Consider the following 23,709-nt stretch of genomic DNA (forward strand, 5'->3'; position numbering starts at 1 on the left):
ATCTTACAAGGATCCGAATCTTACAGAGATTTGAATCATTCAGAGAATATTACTGATACCATACTTTTATAAATAAATACATTAATAATGTTCACACTGCCCCCAGGATTTAGATTCCCCTGAGTTTGCCCCCCTTTACCTATAACTGCACCTACAGTTAACTTTATTAAATTAATTAAATTAACCCTCAGTCATCAGCATAAAATTAACCCTTATACCCCATCAACCATAACTGCCCCTGAAATTAACCGTAAAGATCCCATTAACCATAACGGCCCCTGAAATTAACCCTAAAGACCCCATTAACCATAACGGCCTCTGAAATTAACCCTAAATACTCCATTAACCATAACTGCCCCTAAATTAATTGCATGCACTCCAGATAAATTACCTAATAAATTGGTATGGTTGATGGGGTCTTTAGTGTTAATTTAGGGGCAGTTATGCTTAATGGGGTGTTTAGGGATAATTTAGGGGCAGTTATGCTTAATGGGGTCTTTAGTGTTAATTTAGGGGTAGTTATGCTTAATGAGGTGTTTAGGGTTAATTTAGGGGCAGTTATGCTTAATGGGGTCTTTAGTGTTAATTTAGGGGCATTTATGCTTAATGAGGTGTTTAGGGTTAATTTGGGGGCAGTTATGCTTAATGGGGTGTTTAGTGTTAATTTGGGGGCAGTTATGCTTAATGGGGTCTTTAGTGTTAATTGGGGGCAGTTATGCTTAATGGGGTGTTTAGGGTTAATTTGGGGGCAGTTATGCTTAATGGGGTCTTTAGTGTTAATTTGGGGGCAGTTATGCTTAATGGGGTGTTTAGGGTTAATTTGGGGGCAGTTATGCTTAATGAGGTGTTTAGGGTTAATTTGGGGGCAGTTATGCTTAATGGGGTCTTTAGTGTTAATTTGGGGGCAGTTATGCTTAATGGGGTGTTTAGGGTTAATTTGGGGGCAGTTATGCTTAATGGGGTCTTTCGTGTTAATTTGGGGGCAGTTATGCTTAATGGGGTGTTTAGGGTTAATTTGGGGGCATTTATGCTTAATGAGGTGTTTAGGGTTAATTTGGGGGCAGTTATGCTTAATGGGGTGTTTAGGGTTAATTTGGGGGCAGTTATGCTTAATGGGGTCTTTAGTGTTAATTTGGGGGCAGTTATGCTTAATGGGGTGTTTAGGGTTAATTTGGGGGCAGTTATGCTTAATGGGGTGTTTAGGGTTAATTTGGGGCAGTTATGCTTAATGGGGTGTTTAGGGTTAATTTGGGGGCAGTTATGCTTAATGGGGTGTTTAGGGTTAATTTGGGGCAGTTATGGTTGATGGGGTGTTTAGGGTTAATTTAATGGTGAGGGTTAATATAATTAATTTAATAAAGTTAGCTTAAGGTGCAGTTGCAGGTAAAGGGGAATGTAAATCCTGGGGGCAGTGATTATTAATGTATTATTTATAACAGTGTGGAGATATTCTCTGAATGATTAGAATGCCAATGAAGGCAGAGAGTCGTTCAAAGATCCGGATCTTACAATGATCCGGATCTTACAGTGATCCGGATCACTGTAAGATTCGGATCCCTGTAAGATCCGAATCTTTGAACGACTCTCTGCCTTCATTGACATCACTGGAGGCAGGGGGGAGGATTCATAATGAAAGGGGCGGGGCCAATCGTTAGTGTGCCTGCACGGAGTTACTGGAAAACAGTAACTCCGTGCAGGCACACTGAGTGATCCGAAGATTCGGATCATGAATCGGATCATTTCAGTGAACGAATCGAAATGATCCGATTCACTTTAATGATCCGAACTTCCCATCACTACTGCAGACAACCCCCCGCTGCTAACCGCACCTCCTTCCGGCTGCAGCAGAAGTTGCCTACGCGAATCACGTAGACGTCTACACGCTTGTCCGGGCAACACACCGGGAGTCAGAAGCACCGGTAAGTTTTTTTTTTTGGGGGGGTGTTAAATGGGGGGTATAAGGCATTTCTGTAGGCAGAGAGGCACATAGGGGGTTAAAAGGCATATCATGGGGCACAGTGGCATTTAGAGGGTTAAAAGGCATATCATGGGGCACAGTGGCATATAGGGGGTTTAAGGCATTTATGGGGCAGAGTGACACACCTGGGGCAGATGTGCATAACTGGGGGGCAGGTTGGAAAATAAAAGGAATTAAAAACAAAATATTTTTCTCAATCATAGCTTTTATTAAAAAAATAGTTTACATAGTTTACATGAATTAACTTTTACTGCTAAAATAGGGTATTCTTATATTCAGGAGTAAAAATAGGAATTGTGGGGTACCCTTTGTATGCCTCTGCTTGGTGATCTAGCAGGGTAAAGGATAATCTTTGTCACTGTCAACAGAAATCTCACTTCTTCCACATCTGCTCATAATTTGTTTCTACAAACTCAGGGCATTATTTTATGGCATCATAAACTTTAACTGATAGGGAGAGATGGTAAATGGGTATCACTATCACTAGAAAAATAAGAACACTCTATACTCTATAGCTGTTTTACTGTCTATCGCTTGAGATGTTTTGAATAGCTCACCATTCCAATGGTTCCTACTTCAAGAGGAATTATGATTTTTCACCATATTTGTACATTTTACAGATTCTATACCACTTTGTAAATTTTCTATACATTTATAGAACTACTAACCACAATATATTTATACTATATTCAGGGATGTTTCTATGGTTTCATAGATCATCAGTAAAAATGTTTGGGGGGTTGTACTGCAAGTTATGAAAACATTAAGTACGTGTAAACTATACTGCATCATACTTATCATTCACATGTTTGTTTTAAAAAAAGGTGCGACTGATGGGATTCTAAGTGGCTGCATAAACTGCTTATATGTTGTGCCACATCTGACTGCATTATTGGGTACACAAAAAAGAATTGTCTATCTTGCCAGGATCTAAAATTCATGATATGCAGATTATGTACCTGCATGAAATTCCATAACTTATGCAAGTCTTAGGAAGCAACTGAGCATGGCAAAATATTGTAAACACAGTTTAGTAGCTGATATGACTGACTTTGATTCCATTTTTTTGGTCGTTTGGATATTCCCATAAATGAAACAATAGGAAATGGATACCTCATGGGTTTCATCTCTCTGCCTCAGGATTTCTTTCAGGTGAGTACTGAGAATGTGGACCACCTTTTGCAAGTCAGAGTGGGAGAGATAAGACAAATCGGGCCCTGGGAAGGATAAGATCTTCTGAGAATCCTGAGTCATCTTAAGGGAAAAAAATAAAGAAACAGAGCTCCCTTAAATAGCATACTAGGAGAAAAAAACATAGACCAAACTATATGAATAGAAAGAAAAAAAATATTTATTAGAAAAATTGGTAAACATGAGCACTGCCAAGGTAAGATCACAGCACACGCACCACCATAAGAACATACATATAACATATACCATAAAATTACATATAATGTATTATCAGACCTGTCTGGACCTGGAAAAAGCAATGGATGCAACAACAAACAGAGTTAGCAAAAATGCATGACTACAGTGTCAATCCAGTAACTGCACTCGGTTCTAAGGATCCAACGGCAGCTGCTTCAGTAAAGTCCACAAATAAAGCTCCTTATATATGCAAACAGAGAAGACTTCGGATTGTATGCTAAGTCACCATTAATGACTTCATAGCTTTTGCCGATAGTAGTAACTGATATTAAGGACACATAAAAAGTTGATATAAGACAAAGGTCGGAAAGTGAGGTTATAATAGAAAACAGAAAAGATAAAGCGAGAGAAGATGCAGGCTAATCAATGTTTCACCTCTTTGATTTTTTCAGCCAGCATGGTCTGTGACTCCAAGCTCAAGGTCTGGATTCTCGTAATAATTTGTTCCCGGTTCTCACACTAGGAAAGGAGGAAGCCATCAGTAAAACCATCTGTCAATGTGAAATGTGTTTTTTCTTAACGATACAAGCCTTCTTGGCCGCAATCATTTTTTTTCCGCTCAGGTGCAGTTATGTCGGTAAATAGTGCAGCTTTAAACAACAGAATCTAGTATAGTGCTAAGTAGCTGGCAATGTTGCGGGTATTGTTTAACCACAACTTGTACCATCTCACATTATCATGCGCATTTAATAGGAGTTGTAATCCAACAACAGTTTGGGGTTAAATGTCCTTGGGCAACTAAATAATTCCGTCTGTGGGATGTTAGGGCCTTCTGGTATATATTGTATCTTGCCACTCATGACCCTAAAAACAGGACCTTTGGAGAACTACCGTATTTGCCCGATTATAAGACGAGGTTTTTTCCAGAGCAAATGCTCTGAAAAATACCCCTCGTCTTATAATCGGGGTCGTCTTATAATCAGACCTCAAATAGGTCTGACTATGAGACTAAGATCCAGATCCCCCGCACCGATGCAGGGGACCTGGATCTTCCACCTGTGTTATGCCCCCCCAATTTACCACTGAGTCCCCGGTGCTTAGTCCGGGCAGCGTGTAGAGCTCTACGCTAATCGGGGGGGGAGGGGCATAAGGCATTTCTGGAGGCAGAGTGCTCTGTGAAATGCCTTTTAACCCCCTTAATGCCACTCTGCCTCCAGAAATGCCTTTTAACCCTCTATGCGCCACTCTGCCTCCTGAAATGCCGTATACCTCCCTATAGGCCACTCTGCCCCATAATATGCCTTTTAACCCCCTAAATGCCAGAGTGGCATATACGGGTATAAGGCAATTCTGGAGGCAGAGTGGCACATAGGGGGTCAAAAGGCATATCATGGGGCACAGTGGCATATAGAGGGTTAAAAGGCGTATCATGGGGCACAGTGGTATTTAGAGGGTATAAGGCATTTCTGGGGGAGAGTGGCAAGGGGGAAGATGTGCATAACTGGGGGGGCAGTTATGTCGGTAAATAGTGCAGCTTTAAACAACAGAATCTAGTATAGTGCTAAGTAGCTGGCAATGTTGCGGGTATTGTTTAACCACAACTTGTACCATCTCACATTATCATGCGCATTTAATAGGAGTTGTAATCCAACAACAGTTTGGGGTTAAATGTCCTTGGGCAACTAAATAATTCCGTCTGTGGGATGTTAGGGCCTTCTGGTATATATTGTATCTTGCCACTCATGACCCTAAAAACAGGACCTTTGGAGAACTACCGTATTTGCCCGATTATAAGACGAGGTTTTTTCCAGAGCAAATGCTCTGAAAAATACCCCTCGTCTTATAATCGGGGTCGTCTTATAATCAGACCTCAAATAGGTCTGACTATGAGACTAAGATCCAGATCCCCCGCACCGATGCAGGGGACCTGGATCTTCCACCTGTGTTATGCCCCCCCAATTTACCACTGAGTCCCCGGTGCTTAGTCCGGGCAGCGTGTAGAGCTCTACGCTAATCGGGGGGGGAGGGGCATAAGGCATTTCTGGAGGCAGAGTGCTCTGTGAAATGCCTTTTAACCCCCTTAATGCCACTCTGCCTCCAGAAATGCCTTTTAACCCTCTATGCGCCACTCTGCCTCCTGAAATGCCGTATACCTCCCTATAGGCCACTCTGCCCCATAATATGCCTTTTAACCCCCTAAATGCCAGAGTGGCATATACGGGTATAAGGCAATTCTGGAGGCAGAGTGGCACATAGGGGGTCAAAAGGCATATCATGGGGCACAGTGGCATATAGAGGGTTAAAAGGCGTATCATGGGGCACAGTGGTATTTAGAGGGTATAAGGCATTTCTGGGGGAGAGTGGCAAGGGGGAAGATGTGCATAACTGGGGGGGCAGGTTGAAAAAAAGGAAATAAAAACATATTTTTCTCAATCATAGCTTTTATTAACAAACAATTGTTCACATAGTTTACATGAATTAACATTTACTCGTAAAACTTTTTTCCTATATGGTCGTCTTATATTCAGGCTTTTTTCCATTAATTAATATTCAGATTTTGGGGGGTCGTCTTATAATCAGAGTCGTCTTATAAATCGAGCAAATACGGTAATTTACATCTGCTAGCAGAAGTCCATGTTATTTGCCTTTCAAATGGGTTTTACCAACTATGAATATTTACTTTTTTATTGTTTTTTTTTATATTAAGAATTTAAAAAGACATATACAAAACATTTATACCGTATTTGACGACCCTGATTATAAGACGACCCCCTAAAATCTGAATATTTAGTAAAAAAAGAAAAAGCCTGAATATAAGATGACCCTATAAGAAAAAAGTTTTACCAGTAAATGTTAATTCATCTAAACTATGTGAACAATTGTTTGTTAATAAAAGCTACGATTGAGAAAAATATTTTGTTTTTATTTCCTTTTTTTTCAACCTGCCCCCCCAGTTATGCACATCTGCCCCCCCAGTTATGCACATCTGCCCCCAGGTTTGCCACTGTGCCCCAGAAATGCATTATACCCCATATATGCCACTGTGCCCCATGATATGCCTTTTAACCCTCTAAATGCCACTGTGCCCCATGATACGCCATTTAACCCTCTATATTCCACTGTGCCCCATGATATGCCTTTTGACTCCCTATGTGCCACTCTGCCTCCAAAAATGCCTTATACCCCTATATGCCACTCTGGCATTTAGGGGGTTAAAAGGCATATTATGGGGGAGAGTGGCATATAGGGAGGTATAAGGCATTTCAGGAGGCAGAGTGGCGTATAGAGGGTTAAAAGGCATTTCGGGAGGCAGAGTGGCATTAAGGGGGTTAAAAGGCATTTCACAGAGCACTCTGCCTCCAGAAATGCCTTATGCCCCCATTTAACACTGCCTCCCTTCTCCAAACTTACCGGTGCTTCTGAGTCCCCCGGTGCTTAGTCCGGGCAGCGTGTAGAGCTCTACGCGATTCACGTAGTCAACTTCCGCTCTACGCAAATCGCGTAGAGCTCTACACGCTGCCCGGACTAAGCACCGGGGACTCAGAAGCACCGGTAAGTTGGGGGGGCATAACACAGGAGGCAGAGTGGCATTAAGGGGGTTAAAAGGCATTTCACAGAGCACTCTGCCTCCAGAAAAGCTTATGCCCCCCATTTAACACTCCCTCCCGCTCTCTCCTCCAAACTTCCCGGTGCTTCTGAGTCCCCGGTCCTTAGTCCGGGCAGCGTGTAGAGCTCTACGCGATTCGCGTACACAACTTCCGCTGCAGCTGGGAGGAGGTGCGGTTAGTGGCGTGGGTTGATCTCTGATCTCTGACAACCGGGGCAGCAGAAGTTGCGTACGCGAATCGCGTAGAGCTCTACACGCTGCCCGGTGCTTTGTCCGGGAAGCGTGTAGAGCTCCATGAGAATCGCGTAGAGCTCTACACGTTGCCCGGACTAAGCACCGGGGACTCAGAATGTCACAAAGTTCTTGAGAATACAAGTGAGGAACCCAGTATGCAGCAAAGGCACTGATGAATCAAAGAAACGCCAGACAAGCCGGGTCAGGATTGGAGAAGTCAGCGAAGTCAAGAACTGGCACAGGTCAGCAACGGAGATGGTTATCATACAAGCCGGATCAGGAGTGGAGATGGCAGCGAAGTCAGGGACAGGCACGGGTCAGCAACAGAGATGGTTATCAGACAAGCCAGGTCAGGAGTGGAGAAGGCAACGAAGTCAAGAACAGGCACAGGTCAGCAACGGAGAGACAATCAGGTAAGTAAACTGTAAAGGCACTGCTCAGCTGGAACAATAACCGAGCACTGAATGGAAGTGGATTGGTGTTCCAAGGCTTCAGGAGGCAAACATGAAAAACGGGGTGTATTCGCATCGAACCGGGTAGTTGCAATTCCACAGCAGCAGATGAGAGGACACGAACAATAGTATATGGACCAATAAATTTAGGTCCCAATTTCTTAGTAGTTTCAGATGAGTAGTTGACAGCCACACCTTGTCCCCAGGTTTGTATACAGGCGCAGGAGAACGATGGGTATCAGCAAACCTTTTGTATCTTTGTTGAGCCTTGATAAGTGTGCTGTGCAAGGATTTGTGGATAGCAATCATCCTTGTGACCTGTTCAGTGACAGAAGGAACTGAGCTGGGTATCGGAGAACCTGGTAGCATGGATGGATGGATACCATAATTTGAAAAGAAGGGTGATTTCTGTGTTGAAGAATGTATGTGGTTATTAAATGCGAATTCTGCGAGAGGAAGAAATTGGTACCAGTCATCTTGTAAATGCGAAGTAAAACAGCGGAGGTATTGCTCAAGGGTTTGATTTGTGCGTTCTGTTTGTCCATTGCTCTGGGGATGAAAGGCTGTAGAGAGAGAGCGATGTATGTGAAGCTCATCACAAAAGGCTTTCCAGAATCTGGATGTAAATTGAGTCCCTCTGTCAGACACAATACGTTCCGGTAGTCCATGCAATCGGAAGATCTCTTTTACAAACAACACCGATGTTTCGTCTGCTGTAGGTAAGTGTTTGGTGGGGATAAAATGGGCCATCTTCGTCAATCTATCAACTATGACCATAAGCGTGGTGCGTTGTTTTGATGATGGTAAGTCTGTTATAAAATCCACGGATATATCTGTCCATGGTTTTACGGGAACCGGCAGAGGACACAGGAGGCCGGCAGGTTTAATATGAGAGTTCTTTGCTCTGGCACATATAGTACAAGAGATTATGAATTGTCGTACATCCTCTTGAAGCGTAGGCCACCAGAACTGTCTACGTATAAGATCCGTAGTTTGAGTGATACCTCCATGTCCAGCTGCAGGAGAGTCGTGGAATTGTTGTAGTATTTGCAGGCGTATCCCCAGGAGGAACATAGAGCAACCCATTGTGGTAGTAGAACTCTCCATTAGAGTGCAGCTGCGAAAGTTCAGAGGGATCCATGTTCGCACAATGCTGACGGATGAGATCCCACTATGATTGCGTGATTGTCAGAAAATGACCTGCTTTCAATACAGTGTCTTCCACTTGTGGATGCGCCGTAGGTATTTCAAACATGCGTGAGAGAGAGTCAGCTTTGGTGTTACTGGAACCGGGTCTGTAAGTTATATGAAGCTGGAATCGAGAGAAAAATAAAGACCATCTGGCAAGTCGGGCTTGAAGTCTCTTGGCAGTTCTGAAATATTCCATATTTTTATGGTCGGTGTAAACCGTTATGGGATGAAGTGCACCTTCCAATAAATGTCTCCACTTTTCTAAGGCCATTTTCATGGCCAGCATCTCTTTTTCTCCCACACCATAATTTCTCTCAGCAGGGTTCAGAGTTCTGGAGAAAAAGGCGATCGGGTGAAGTTGATTGTCGGTGTCATCCCTTTGGGACAGGATAGCACCCACAGCAGAATCAGAGGCGTCCACATAGGGCCTTTGTGGCACAGGAAGAATCAATATTGGCGCTGTGGTGAACCGTTCCTTAAGGAAGTCAAATGCTCTCTGAGCAGCTTCCGTCCAACAAAACTTCTTTTTAATGGATGTGAGAGATGTAATAGGTTGAATGACCTTTGAAAAGTTCCTAATAAATTTCCGATAGAAGTTAGCAAATCCCACGAATCTTTGCACACCTTTTTTATCTGTGGGAGGTGGCCATTGTAGGATGGTAGCTATTTTCTTAGGATCCATCATTACTTTGGTAGGTGTCAAAATAAAGCCCAGAAATTCCACCGATTGAGTCTCAAACACACATTTCTCTGGTTTGGCATATTATCTATTTACTCTTAGTCGCATCAATACCTTAGACACATGTTCTCTATGTGTTTGTAAAGAGGATGAGTATATCAGGATATCATCCAAGTATATCACCACGAATTGATCCAACATGTCTCTGAAAATGTCATTCATAAAGTGTTGAAAAGTGGCAGGTGCATTACATAAGCCGTATGGCATCACCATATACTCGAAGTGCCCATATCGTGATCTGAATGCTGTCTTCCACTCATGATCTTTTTTGATACGGACCAGATTGTATGCTCCTCTTAAATCAATCTTTGTAAACACTGATGCTGAGCGAACACGTTCCATCAACTCTTGTATTAAGGGTAAGGGGTATCTGTTTTTTACAGTTACATTGTTCAGTTCTCTGTAATCCACGCAAGGTCTTAATCCACCGTCTTTCTTTGGTACAAAGAATATGCCTGCTCCAGCAGGAGATGTGGAGAGTCGTATAAACCCTTTGGCAAGATTCTCATCTATGTATTCCTTGAGGGTGATGAGTTCTGGTTCAGACGTAGGATAAATTCTACCGAATGGAATGGGTGCACCCGGAAATAGTTCTATGGGACAATCACATTCCCTGTGCGGTGGAAGACAGTTTGCTCCCTTCTTTTCGAATACATCGGAGAATCGGAGTCCCAATATGACAGGGAAAACTGGAGAAGGAACCCCACAATATCCTCAATATGATCAGGAGCAATATACATGCATAGTGGTATAGTCTCTTGGGTGATAGGACCTGTCTTCAGAGGGCTTCCGTCTACTAGTTGAATGGATATCGGGGAGGTTTTCTTCCGGGTGGTGATTCCAAGACGTTGAATGAGCTTGGCATCCAGTATATTGCTGCTGGCCCCTGAATCAATCATAGCTGCCAAGGCGAGGGTTCTTTCTTTCCACTGTAAGGATATGGAAAGGGACAGATGGTTTGAGAAATGTGGAGGTCTTTTGCTGGTATAGGGAGAAAACAAGGGTTTGAGCTTACCCTTTGTAGAACGCGCTTTAGTTCTGCATTCATCGACGTAATGGCCCTTGCCGCCGCAGTAAAGACACAGATCAAGAGTTGTACGACATTCTCTTTCTGCTGTGGATAGAGGACCTTTGATGAGGCCCAATTGCATGGGTTCTTCAGGAGGTTCCTTAGGACTTGTCTTTATGGGAGGTTGCAGGGTAGACCATGAAGAAGAAGGAGTTGTAAGCCGTTCCGCCTTTCTTTCCCGTAGTCTCCTATCAATCTGAATGGAGAGTCTGGCAAATTCATCGAGGGAATTAGGAATGCTGGTGCGATCCAATTCGTCTCTGATGTTATCAGCTAACCCCAACTGGAATTGATCATGTAACGCTGATTCATTCCATGAAGTCTCCATGGAAACACGTCGGAATTCAGCTATATATTCTTCCACTGGTCTTTTTCCTTGCTTGAGGGCTCTTAATGTACTGGTAGCAGAGGTGGTCCTAAAAGGGTCTTCATATAGAGTGTCCATGGCTTGGCGGAAAGAAGTCCATGTCTCCAGTATAGGACTGTTGCTATGCAGTAGATGGTGGGCCCAGAGCTGGAAGTCATGTGGAAGTCAGTGCTCGGCTTTTGAATCTGCTGCTTAGACCAGGCTCCGCCCCAACAGGTGACGTAACGTTAGTTACGTTACGTCGTCTCCAAGGAGGCAAGCTATAAGAGAGGGGGCGTGGTTCACCCCCGTACGTACCGCCCATCACTTGCGATGGTCTTTCCCGTCCTAAGCCTTCCCCATGGTGGCACATTAGCCTGCTGAGCACAGACTGGTGCCTGCTAGGTTCAATCCCAGGAAACATACAAACCTAGAACCTTACTCTTGGTACCTACTCCCCTAAAACTACAGATATAATTTGTACGGTAAAAACTATGCAGCGCTAAATTATGCTAATTGTGTGGGTTGGGCAGAGCTGTGGGGCAGTGTGGTAAAGTGTTAAGGAAGAAGAGTCTGTACAAAACAAATGCACAAGTCTACTCTTAACTCAGCCGACCACTCAACTTATGAGTGAATAGGCCCATATGACTCCTTAAGACAGGGTGAACACTTCCTTTGTGATATTTTCAGGATCTGGCTGAATCCAACAGCAATCTGAGGTCACCTTCATTAATTGATATTGCGTGGCCATACTATAACATGTTGCATTTTGTAGATTGATGGTAGATGTGTTCTTTCACTTGTTGGTGTTCAGGGTTTATCTGTTCAAGGTCATAATATGAAAAAACATATGGGCATTCTTTGCATGTACCAGAGGAAATCCACAAAGGTAATATCTAATGTCACTTTGTAAATAGGGAACAAAAGGACAAGTACCTGGACCGCAGCTCCCAACATTAAGGAAAGGAGTTTCTCCATCTCCTGCATAGAGATGTCTGCAAGATACAAGGTAAATGAGAGCTAGATTATGCTAAATATACAAAACAAAATAAAGCACTTAAGTTACACTGAAGAGACTGCCCTGCAGCAGCAACCCTCCTCATCCACAGTCTGACTATTTTTGCCACTAATTTGCTGCTTGAAGTAGTCAATCAGTGGCAGGAAAGTCCTCCCATCGAAATCAATCTAAACAAACCCTCATGCCTCAGTGTTTCCTGAGCCAGCTGGACAATGCAAATAATGCTACAGCTGTACGTTGACAACATAGAAACATACAATTTTACAGCAGATAAGGCATAAGAAATGCACATTAAAGCAAATTAATATGCATTCATCAATAACACATACATGACTAAAATAAAGCACTTTCTTGAGGTAGAAGCAACAGCTACAGCTTCCCTCCTCCCCTGTGTTCTGACTATTCTTGCTACTGACTGACTGCATGAAGCAGCCATTCAGTAACAGGAAAGTGCTCCCATTGAAGTCAATGGGATCTCCTTACGTGTACATTATCTTAATGAAGCATTGGCTGCACCGGTGCTGGAGCTAAAAGAAGATAAGTATATCATGTACACATAGATGTGTTCAATGAAACCCATCCCTTTCACAGAAAATATTTGGGGGGTGGGGAAAAGGGCAAATGCGCATGAGAGCATTTACAAAAGGCACCAAACATAAAACTTAAGTGTACTAAAGTGCATATAATGGCTGGAGTATCCCTTTAAAGATTGACTTAGTGGCAAGAAATGTAAATGGACTTACCTGAGAAAGGATCCTGGGATATTATGGTTGTGTCAGGTAGAGGCATAAGGATCAACTGCTGGAGCTCTTCCTAAATGAGTTAATGTGTTTAGATGTACACATACATTCACATATGCATTAAGATGTTAATATAATATACATATTTAGCCCGAATACCGGGCCAGCCGGGGGCTCGTCTGCAGGTGCACTTCATTGGTTGATGGCAGAGGAGGCCCCTGCCGGCGACCAATAGAGTTGCTCTTAAAATCCTAGCGCCAAAGCTGCTGCGTAGTGTGTACCGCGTTAACCCCGTATTGACCCCTTCTCCAAAAAACGGCAAAAAAAGAAGAAAAAAAACGAACACGAAGAATGTACACAAATATTCGCCCAAACCAAATGCAGGAATGGACGAGTATTTGTGGAATACGAAGATATTTTTTCCCCACGAAGACGAACACGATCATGAAGAGTTAGCTGGCGCCCAAGTCTAGTTTATATACACAAACTCACATTTGTATATTTATATATTCTTACTTGGTAATATGATTGAAGTCGCATTTTAAGGCCATGAAGATCCAGATTTCCATGGTATGGGCGTGTGTCACTAAAACAGTAAAAGGTAGGTTAAAGATATTTGTCACAACAACATTAAAACATCGATTGCTGGTTCTGACCAAACCTTAGGGTTGACCAGTCCCACCTGCTGCACAAGTGCCTCAATTATATCCATTTAAACTGCACATTGGGTTAAAATGCAATGCAATGCAATGCAGTCCCACCGATTCAGCTCCTTGGTAAGCAATATAGCCATTAAAAATTAAATAGGACTCGACAAACTTGGGTTACCTTGATGCTGTGGCGAGCTAAGCAATATATGGCCATGTAGCGTGACATATCCCAATATATTTATGTCTTGAGTGGTATTTGCTGGGTATGCTCTGAATTCTTATGTTAATAAAAGAAAGGTAAGCCATCTGCAAAAGACTGAGCACTTCCTGGGTTAAACAAACTGCTAAAACATTAGTTTTTTATTAATCCATTATTTGGAAATATTAATGTATGCAGTTTTAAAACCACATAACGTGTATGCTGTTGGTTAGTTATCCAGGTTTGCAAACTGACCCTATGATATAAAAATCCAATGGCAGAATATAACATTGAAGAGAGGGACTTGGGTGTATTTTTTCTGAAGAGGTAACCAATGCAATAAAGCATCTAAAGCAAGCAGGGTGCCAGGTTGTATAGCTAGAGGCATTAGTGGTGCATAGAGACTGAAGTCAAGCCATCAGACACTTTTTGTTTCAGATTATTATTAGTTGTATAAGAACTGCAAACGTGATAATAAAGATGTAATGATACAATTATGACTGGATTAGGCAGAGTTCTCACACATGTAAATATATATATCTCAGTGGCGTCAGCAGGGGGGGCAGAGGGGGCCCCCTACATCATGCTGTGCCCCCCCAATTGAAACGCCATAACGCGGAGGAGAGAGAGGGATGCGAAGCGGTCACTCAGGAATAAGTTTTCAGCAACCGCCCGGCGCCCCTCTCTCTCCTTCGCAAGGCTTCTGCTTTGGTCGCGGTGCCGGCATTTCATTTCAGAGGCCTCGCGCTCCCACCGCTGGACTTCTGTAAGGTAAGTCAACTACAAAGGGGGAGAGGGTAGATTGTGAGAAAAGGGGGGATGTCTAATGCTGGGCTCTTTGGGGACAAAGTTGACCCATGCTAGGCTGTTTGGGGACAAAGATGGCACGCCCTATGTGTGTAATTTGGGTGCTGGTCAGGTTCTATGTGGGCAGTGTGAATGCCAGGGTTGGTCTATGGGGTGTGAAACCTGTGATCTATGCCTGCAATTTAGGGGGTTTTATCCATACCTTTAATGAGTTGTTATGTGAATTCCAATTGATCTATACCTGCAAAGCTGGGTTTTGTGTTATTCTGTTGCTCCATATCTGCTATGCTATGTTTCCTAACATTATTTATGTATACCTGCAAATACAGGGTTTGTATTAGATTTGGGCGCCGGCGAAGTCTTCGTGTTCGTCTTCGGGAAAAAAAATCTTCGGATTCTACGAATATTCGCCCGTTCCTGTGTTTGTTTCGGGCAAATATTCGTACACACTTCATTCGTTGATGTCTGAAGAGCCCCTTGCCGGGGACCAATAGAGTCGCACACGCAGACCTTTAAATCATGGCGCGATCATCAAGTTGTTCAGAGCAGTTGTCCGAGACTTAGACAAACGCTCGGAGCAACTTGGCCTGGGAGAAACAGGGATTATTTATTTATCATATAACATCCATAGAAGTTTGATAAAAGAATAATAGGGGATTTTAGACCACTTTTACATACTTGGCTAACATTGGCAACTTATTTACAATGGTATACTTTCCAACAACCCAAATTTGACAGGACAGGACTGAAAAAAACAGGACTGTCCCTGAAAAGTAGGGGCTGTTGGCAGGTATGCGGATGGAAGAATGTGGGACAAAAATTCAAAATAAGCTTAGACTTATAGGGTTAATGTAAGGTTAAGTTTAAGAATAGCAGTAGTGCACTGGTTTGGCTAAAGTTGTTTTATTATATTTATTTTTACCTACATTTGCATACTTACCCACAAGGGCATACTTACTTACCAAAGTTGACAGGATGCAAACAGCAGGACTGTAGGGAAATTTGGAACCGTTGGAAGGTATTTGTTAGAAGAAAGAGGGCCAAAAAACTCCAAATATTATCTTAGGGTTATAGGGTGAAGTGTAAGTTATAGCGTTCATTGTAGGCTAGTGAGTGTAGAAGTAAAGGCTACCGCAAACAGACTTAGCCAGGGGGAGAAACTACCTTGACCATTGGGGGCATTTGACGCATGACTTTAGCCAGAAGCGAACTGGCAGGGAACAGATGCTGGCACCACCACCAGCAGCATTGGAAATGGAAAAGGTGAATGAGTGGGCAATTGGCGACCCTCTCGCCTGTTTAACCCCAGGGCAAAGCATCCAAACACTGTCAGTCCATGACGTTTGGCAGCGGACTTCCAGAGCTCAAACACTAGGCCCTAGCATAAGCTGGCTACTCCAGCGGAGGTAGCAGGCGTTGCCACACCGCAAACAGACGCAGCCAGGGGGAGAAACTACCTTTACCATCAGGGACATTTTGGGCATGACTTTAGCCAGGAAGCAAACCGGCAGGGAAGAGACACTGGCACCACCACCAGAAGAAGCAGCATTACAAACGGAAAAGGTGAATGACTGGGCAATTGACAACCCGCTCACTTGTTTCACCCCCAGGGCAAAGCATCCAAACACGGTCAGTCCTTGCAGTGGCGTCTCCAGCTTTCATATTTAGGGGGGGCACATGGGGGGCCAGGGAACGAAATAGGGGGGCCAATTATAAAACGGTACATATAATATATATATATATATGCGTTAGACGTGCATTTTTAACTACATCATATGTACTTATCTCTTTGAAGTGATTGAAATATGATTTTAAAATAACAGCTGAACTGGCAGTTATTTTTCATTCTTTAATATTAGCCCCTGCTGCCAATATATATATATATATAAATATTAGACCCTGCTGCCGATATATAGAAATATTACACCCTGCTTCCGATATATATTAATATTAGCCCCTGCTGCGGATATATATTATTATTAGCCCCTGCTGCGGATATATACTTATATTATACCCTGCTGCCGATATATATTAATATTAGACCCTGCTGCCAATATATATATAAATATTAAACCATGCTGCCTATATATATAAATATTAAACCCTGCTGCCAAAACATATATACATATTTGCCCCTGCTGCAAATAAAAATATAAATATTTGCCCGTGCTGCCAATATATATATATATAAATATTAGACCCTGTTGCCAATATATTTTATAGTGAAAAAATTGGACCCTACCCAAGCATTTCCTTGGGCCCTGCTCAATGCTCCCTTGCATGCAACCACTCCCTCCGCTACCACACCAAAAAAAATATTTGCCACACTGACTGCAGATCAGGGGAAGACAGTGAGAGTCAGTCCTTCTGACTGCACCATGACATTGAGAGGTCCTCTCCCCTGTAATCATCCCTTTGTCCCCTCATTCACTAAACCATACCGCTCTTTTACTTACACCCTGTAGTTCAGGTATAGATCAAATGAACAACACAACAGAATAAGAAATACAAACCCTGTATTTGCAGGTATACATAAATAATGTATGGAAGCATAGCATAGCAGATACAGATCAACAGAATGACACACAAACCCAGCTATGCAGGTACAGATCAACTGGAAATCACATAACAACTAAGCATTAAAGGTATAGATAAAACCCCCTAAATTACAGGTATAGCTCACAGGATGCAGCTTACCAGCCCTGGCGTCCACACTGCCCACATAGAACCTGGCCAGCACCCAGATTACACACATAAGATTTGCAATCTGTGTCCCCAAATAGCCCAGCACAAGTCAACTTTGTCCCCAAACAGTCCAGCCAGTGCCATCTTTGTCCCATGTACACCCTGCCTGTGCCATCTTGGTCCCCAAGGCTCAAACCTCCTGCTAGTGCCATCTTTGCCCTTCTTCCACAATTATACATCTATGATACACAAACACTTTTACAGTCACTCACTAATTCACACTTTAATTCAGATAACTCATCCACACATTAACTCATGCACTCCCTCATTCACTCAATGCATCCACACATTAACTCATGCTCTCCCTCATTCAGACAATTCATCTACACATTAACTCATGCTCTCCCTCATTCACTCAATGCATCCACACATTAACTCATGCTCGCCCTCATTCACTCAATGCATCCACACATTAACTCATGCTCTCCCTCATTCACTCAATGCATCCACACATTAACTCATGCTCTCCCTCATTCAGACAATTCATCCACACATTAACTCATGCTCTCTCTCATTCACTCAATGCATCCACACATTAATGCACACTCTTTACTTATATCTACCCCCTCTCCCTCCCCTATCACTTTTTAACCCCCTCCCCTATCACTTTTTAACCCCCTCCCTCATCACTTTTTAACTCCCTCCCTCATCACTTTTAACCCCCTCCCTCATTCATCACTTTTTAACCCCCTCCCTCATTCATCACTTTTTAACCCCCTTCCCTCATTCATCACTTTTTAACCCCCTCCGTCATTCATCACTTTTTAACCCCCTCCCTCATCACTTTTTAACTCCCTCCCTCATCACTTTTTAACTCCCTCCCTCATCACTTTTTAACTCCCTCCCTTATCACTTTCTAACCCCCCTCTCTCACCTTGAAGTCCAGCGACGGGAGCACGATGCTGCTGTCTTCCTGCACCGCTCGCTGGGCTCGTGGAGGAGAATGAGGGGCGCCGAGCGGTTGCTAGGCGCACCTCTCTCTCCTCCGCATTTAAAAAAAAAAAATGCCGGTGAGCGGCATTTAAAAGCCGCTCACCGGCGCCCCCCTAGAGATGGCGCCCATGGCACGTGCCATGGCTGCCATACCCTATATACGCCTCTGCGCGCGGCCGTTTAATGTACTGCCTCCACGAAAAAAAAAAAAAAAGACGGCGTTTCAATTGGGGGGGCACACTGGGGGGCACAGCATGCTGTAGGGGGGGCCATGGCCCCCTCTGGCCCCCCCCCTGCCGACGCCACTGAGTCCTTGACGTTTGGGAGCGGACTGCCAGAGCTCAAACACTAGGCCCTAGCGTAAACTGGCTACACCGGCGGAGGTAGCAGGGGTCGCCACACCGCAAACCGGTGCAGCCAGGGGGGAGAAATGTTAAGTCTGCTAGCTGAGTCATTCACCATATTCCTGTATCCCCTCATAGACCCTGGATTCTTTGATATGCTAAGTGACCACTAGCAGTCAGGAAAACCATTTCATATCCAGGTCATATCCAACCCATATCAATAATAACTCATATATTCATTATCATATCTCCTTGTGTGCATACCTAGAACGGGGAAAGCGCACCCTACAAAAAGAGTACAAACATGGCCGCGCCACTTAAACAGTTTGGAAGGAATTGTGAAGTCTATGATGTTCAGTCATAAGCAGCAAGTGTGACATATCTATGGACTTCACAATTTACAGGAAATTCATAAATGCATGAATTATGGCTGTGGCGACCACAGGAGGGACGATAAAATGAAAATAAGTTATTTGGACTGATATGTTTCCACCACACAAGGGGGAGGTCACTTACGGTACACCTTCCCTCCGCTTATACCACCTCTGGGCCGGCTTGGAAACTCGAGATGAACTGGGAAAGAGCATAAAGTTAATGAGAGAAGATTGATCAGTGTGCTTACTAGGGGCCAAGATCTAATTTTGAGTAAGTCGCCATTTCCTTGCCGGAGCCCTACGGACAGAAAAACTGTTACTTTACCATTCAAGTGAGTAGTTAGGTTTTCTGTAATTTTCTCCTTTTTATTTTTATCTGTTGGTGTAAATAATCTGTTTATCATCTTTTTTGTATGCACTGTGATTTTTTGTTCATAGTAAATATTCCTTTATTATGTTCTGCCTTTGTCTGGTAAAGACTCACGTTACCTGATTAGACCATTTTATCGGTAATTGGAAATCACATAATTATAAAATACATAAAATATATTGTGCGGGTTTTTAGTAGACTTGGGCACCAGGGGGCTCTTCGTGTTCGTCTTCGTACTCGTCTTCGTACTCGTCTTCAGGGAGAAAAAAAAATCTTCGTATTCCGCGAATATTCGCCCGTTCGTGTCTTCTTTTCGGGCGAATATTCGTGGCCATTCTTCGTGCTAGTTTCATCTTCGTTTCCTCCCGGCTGCGTAGCAGGGGTTAATACGGGGTTAAGAACACATCGGAGCAGCAGCAGCAGCAGATGCGTTCGCGCCGTGAAGGTACGTGTGTGCGACTCTATTGGTCGCCGGAAGGGGGCTGGTCTGGCATCAACAAATGAATTGCAGAACTGCAGAATGCACCTCATTCGTTGATGGCAGACGAGCCCCCTGCCGAAACGACCAATAGAGTTGCACACACGTCCCGAGGTGTGTACTGTACACAAAATGACCTAGACAAATGCTCCATGGAACTTGGCCTCCTTTGTTTTTATCATACACAGTCACACATCCATAGATGTTTAATAAAAGAATAGGGATTATTTTACATTTTTAAATTTATTTTGGACCACTTGTAATACATGCCTAACATTTGCTACCTATTTATAATGGCATACTTTGCAACAACCCAACTTTTACTGGACAGGACTGGAAAAAAGCAGGACTGTCCACAAAAATGTTGGGTGTGTTGGCAGGTATGCGAATGGAAAAATGTTGGACAAGAACTAAAAAATAGCTTAGGGTTAATGTACGGGTATTTTTAAGATTATTAGCAGTGCACTGTTTTGGTTAAAGATGTATTATGTCTAAATAATTTTAATGGGTTTATTTAATTTTATTTTGAAGTTATATTTATTATTATTTACTTTATTTATTTAATGTTGTAGTGCTACCCTACCCAGCTATACCTATGTGCACTAGCATACCTAGTTTAGCTAAATTTGATGGGACTGGAAAAAAGCAGGACTGTCCCTGAAAAATTTGGGTCTGTTGGCAGCTATGTGGATGGAAAAATCTTATAGGGTGAAGTGTGAGTTATAGCGTTAATGCTAGTGAGTGTAGAAGTGAAGGCCAGGGCAAATAACAGGAGGAAAGGTCCTTGTGATTTGTGAATTGTACATGTGTGTGTTAAGTGTATTATGTCACTGTGTTATATGTGTTATTGTGTGTGTTATGTTTGGTAGGTTGTGTATCAGACGGAAAAAAATGAAATGGAAATGGAAAAGAATGAGTGGGCAATTGGCGACCCACTCACCTGTTTCACCCCAGGGCAAAGCATCCAAACAACTGTCAGTCCTAGACGTTTGGCAGCGGACTTCCAGAGCTCAGACACTAGGCCCTAGCGTAAGCTGGCTACTCCGGCAGAGGTAGCAGGCGTTGCCAAACCGCAAACAGACGCAGCCAGGGGGGAGAAACTACCCTTACCATTAGGGACATTTTGGGCATGACTCTAGCCAGGAAGGGAACTGGCATTGAAGAGACGCTGGCACCACCACCAGCAGCAGCATTGGGAAAGGCGAATGAGTGGGCAATTGGTAACCCGCTCTCCTGTTTCACCCCAGAGCAAAGCATCTAAACACTGTCAGTCCTTGGCGTTTGGGAGCGGACTTCCAGAGCTCAAACACTAGGCCCTAGCGTACACTGGCTACTCCGGCGGAGGTAGCAGGCGTTGCCACACCGCAAACAGACGCAGCCAGGGGGGAGAAACTACCCTTACCATTAGGGACATTTTGGGCATGACTCTAGCCAGGAAGCGAACTGGCAGAGAAGAGACGCTGGCACAATCACCACCAGCAGCATTGGGAAAGTTGAATGAGTGGGCAATTGACGACCCACTCACCTGTTCCACCCCAGAGCAAAGCATCCAAAGACTGTCAGTCCTAGGCGTTTGGGAGCGGACTTCCAGAGCTCATACACTAGGCCCTAGCGTAAATTGGCTATACCGGCGGAGGTAGCAGGCGTTGCCACACCGCAAACAGACGCAGCCAGGGGGAGAAACTACCTTAAGCATTTTGGACATCTGAGGCATGACACTAGCCAGGAAGCGAACTGGCAGAGAAGAGACGCTGGTACCACCACCAGCAGCAGCAGCAGCAGCATTGGGAAAGTTGAATGAGTGGGCAATTGACGACCCACTCACCTGTTTCACCCCAGGGCAAATCATCAAAGTCTGTCAGTCTATGGCGTTTGGGAGCGGACTTCCAGAACTCAGACACTAGGCCCTAACGTAAACTGGCTACACCGGCGGAGGTAGCAGACGTTGCCACACCACAAACACGTGCAACCAGGGGGAGAAAATTTAACCATTAGAGAAAAATTTTTTTTACTTTCCAAGCTAAGAGCTGGGTAACCCAACTTGGGCAGATTGAATTTAAGAAAGGCAATCTGCTCCATCAGATGAAGTGCCATGTGTGAGCGCTGTGGACTCAGTATGTTTCCAGTCATAGAAAACACGTGCTCACTTTGAACAGTGGTTGGCGGACATGATAGAAGCTGCTGCGCAACCCATGAGAGTGCAGGCCACACACTCTTCTTTTCATCCCAGTAGCTAAGAGGATCATCATTAGGTGCAGAAGGAACTTCACAGAGGTAAAGTTTCACCATTTCAGCAGCACTACTCTCCTTTCTACTGCTAGCTCTGTCAGATGGTCCAACTATACTCCCAAGTGCCTCTTCCCAAAACGCAGCTGCTCCACTCAGCTGTGTTGTTGTGATGCTTGTGGCACTGCTGCTGATGCTGCTGCTAGGAGTAGCAGACCACATAATCTCTTCCTCCTCCTGCACCTCTCCCTCCTCGGACAGCATTCCCATTTTACGCTTCCAGTCACGCACCTTGTTGACCAATTGCTCCCGGTAGCTACTGAGAACATTGAATTTCAAAGCTAGCTTTCCCTTAGTTCTTGGATCGCAAAGGCACGCTAGCATCATTTCGGGACTCTCTTCCATGCTTTTGCGAAGGTGTACTTTTAGCAGATCCTTCAGCTTCCTGACTATGGCTGCTACGTCAGGATGTAGAGTGCCACCTTGAACAGCCTCACGGTTTTCAAGGAACACATCCATCTTGCTGCCTAGATGGGAGAACACTGGGATTACCTGGGCCAGACTGGCAGTGTTTGAGTTTAAATTTTCTGTGGCATCCCTGAATGGTTTAAGGACTGCCACTAGCTGGGCGATCACTGTCCAATTCTCCCTATTCAATGGAGATGTAATCCCAATATTGTGCTCTGAGGCAAGATTGTAGATTGCCCTCTGCTGCTCCAAAATCCTCTCCAGCATGTCTAACGTGGAGTTCCACCGTGTACTGACATCCTGACGTAGGCAGTGTACGGGAAGACCTGACCTCTCTTGCTCTTCCCTCAAAAGTTGGCTAGCCTTAACACTATGGTGAAAGTGCCCAGCGATCTTTCTGCAGCGGGACAGAACTACTGCTGCCACATTAGTTCCTTCTGACATTGCTGCCTTCACTACAAGATGGATGATGTGGGCTGCACAGCGCACACCAACAATATGACCATCTCACAGCGCTTTCACCATATTGGCACCTCCGTCAGTTACCACAAAATCAACTTCAACATTGGTGCTTGCCTCTGCTCCCACCCAAAGGCTAAACATTTTCCTCATCGCATGCAGAATATTTTGGGAAGTGTGCTTTTCATCCATCACTTCTGCATGGAGAAGGAATGATCGGTAGCCTGCTGCAGCAGCTTCCTTGGGCACACCGGGCTGCCACCAGTGTGCTGTCAAAGAAAGAAAGGCATGCTGCCCACTAGGTGCACTCCACAAATCTGTTGTGAAATTAACAGACTGACCAGCAGCCTTGGAAAGCTCCTCTTTCACTGCTGCAACACAGGACCGATACAATAAGGGGACAATGTTCCTGCTGAAAGTGGAACGTGACGGAACTGTATATTGTGGAGCCACAGCCGCCATCAATTGTTTGAAAGGCTCCCCTTCGATCATAGAGAAGGATGCCCCTCCAACAGCAATGAACTGACCAATAAGTCGCGTTACTTTATTGGCCTGCTGTTTGGGCATTGACCTTTTGGATTGGAATGCCACAAATTGTTCCAGGGTGGGCTGGACATGCAGTGCTCCAACCTGCCTTGTGCATAGCTTGTCAGCAGTAGCACGGAAGAAAACTTCCTCTAATTTTTTTGTTTCCATTTTTTTCTTTTTCTTTTTTTTTTTTTAAATCCTATTTTTCTTTATAAAGCTATTTTCCCTGTCTCCCTAGCTTTAAACACTACACACACAACATAACATTTGAAATGGATCCTCCTATGTTATGTTGAGGATCCAGTTATGTAAAAAATTAGAGGAAGTTTTCTTCCGTGCTACTGCTGACAAACTATGCACAACTGCACTGTGCGGTTGTGTTTAGT

General features: G+C 44.0%; 1 protein-coding gene across 1 annotated transcript in view; it reads right to left on the reverse strand.

The window, feature by feature from the left end:
* The window catches only part of CCDC88B (coiled-coil domain containing 88B), a 136,266-nt gene that overhangs the window by 74,646 nt on the left and 37,911 nt on the right, over nt 1-23,709 (reverse strand). Inside the window, exons 2-6 of the mRNA XM_053449775.1 lie at nt 13,259-13,328; nt 12,746-12,815; nt 11,921-11,979; nt 3,782-3,865; nt 3,092-3,232 (exon numbers count right to left, since the gene is read on the reverse strand). Of these exons, the coding sequence (XP_053305750.1) occupies nt 3,092-3,232; nt 3,782-3,865; nt 11,921-11,979; nt 12,746-12,815; nt 13,259-13,328 (424 nt within the window). The remainder of the gene's footprint in view (nt 1-3,091; nt 3,233-3,781; nt 3,866-11,920; nt 11,980-12,745; nt 12,816-13,258; nt 13,329-23,709) is intronic.

The sequence above is a fragment of the Spea bombifrons genome, chromosome 10, assembly GCF_027358695.1.
Source record: "Spea bombifrons isolate aSpeBom1 chromosome 10, aSpeBom1.2.pri, whole genome shotgun sequence".
Classification (NCBI taxonomy): domain Eukaryota; kingdom Metazoa; phylum Chordata; class Amphibia; order Anura; family Pelobatidae; genus Spea; species Spea bombifrons.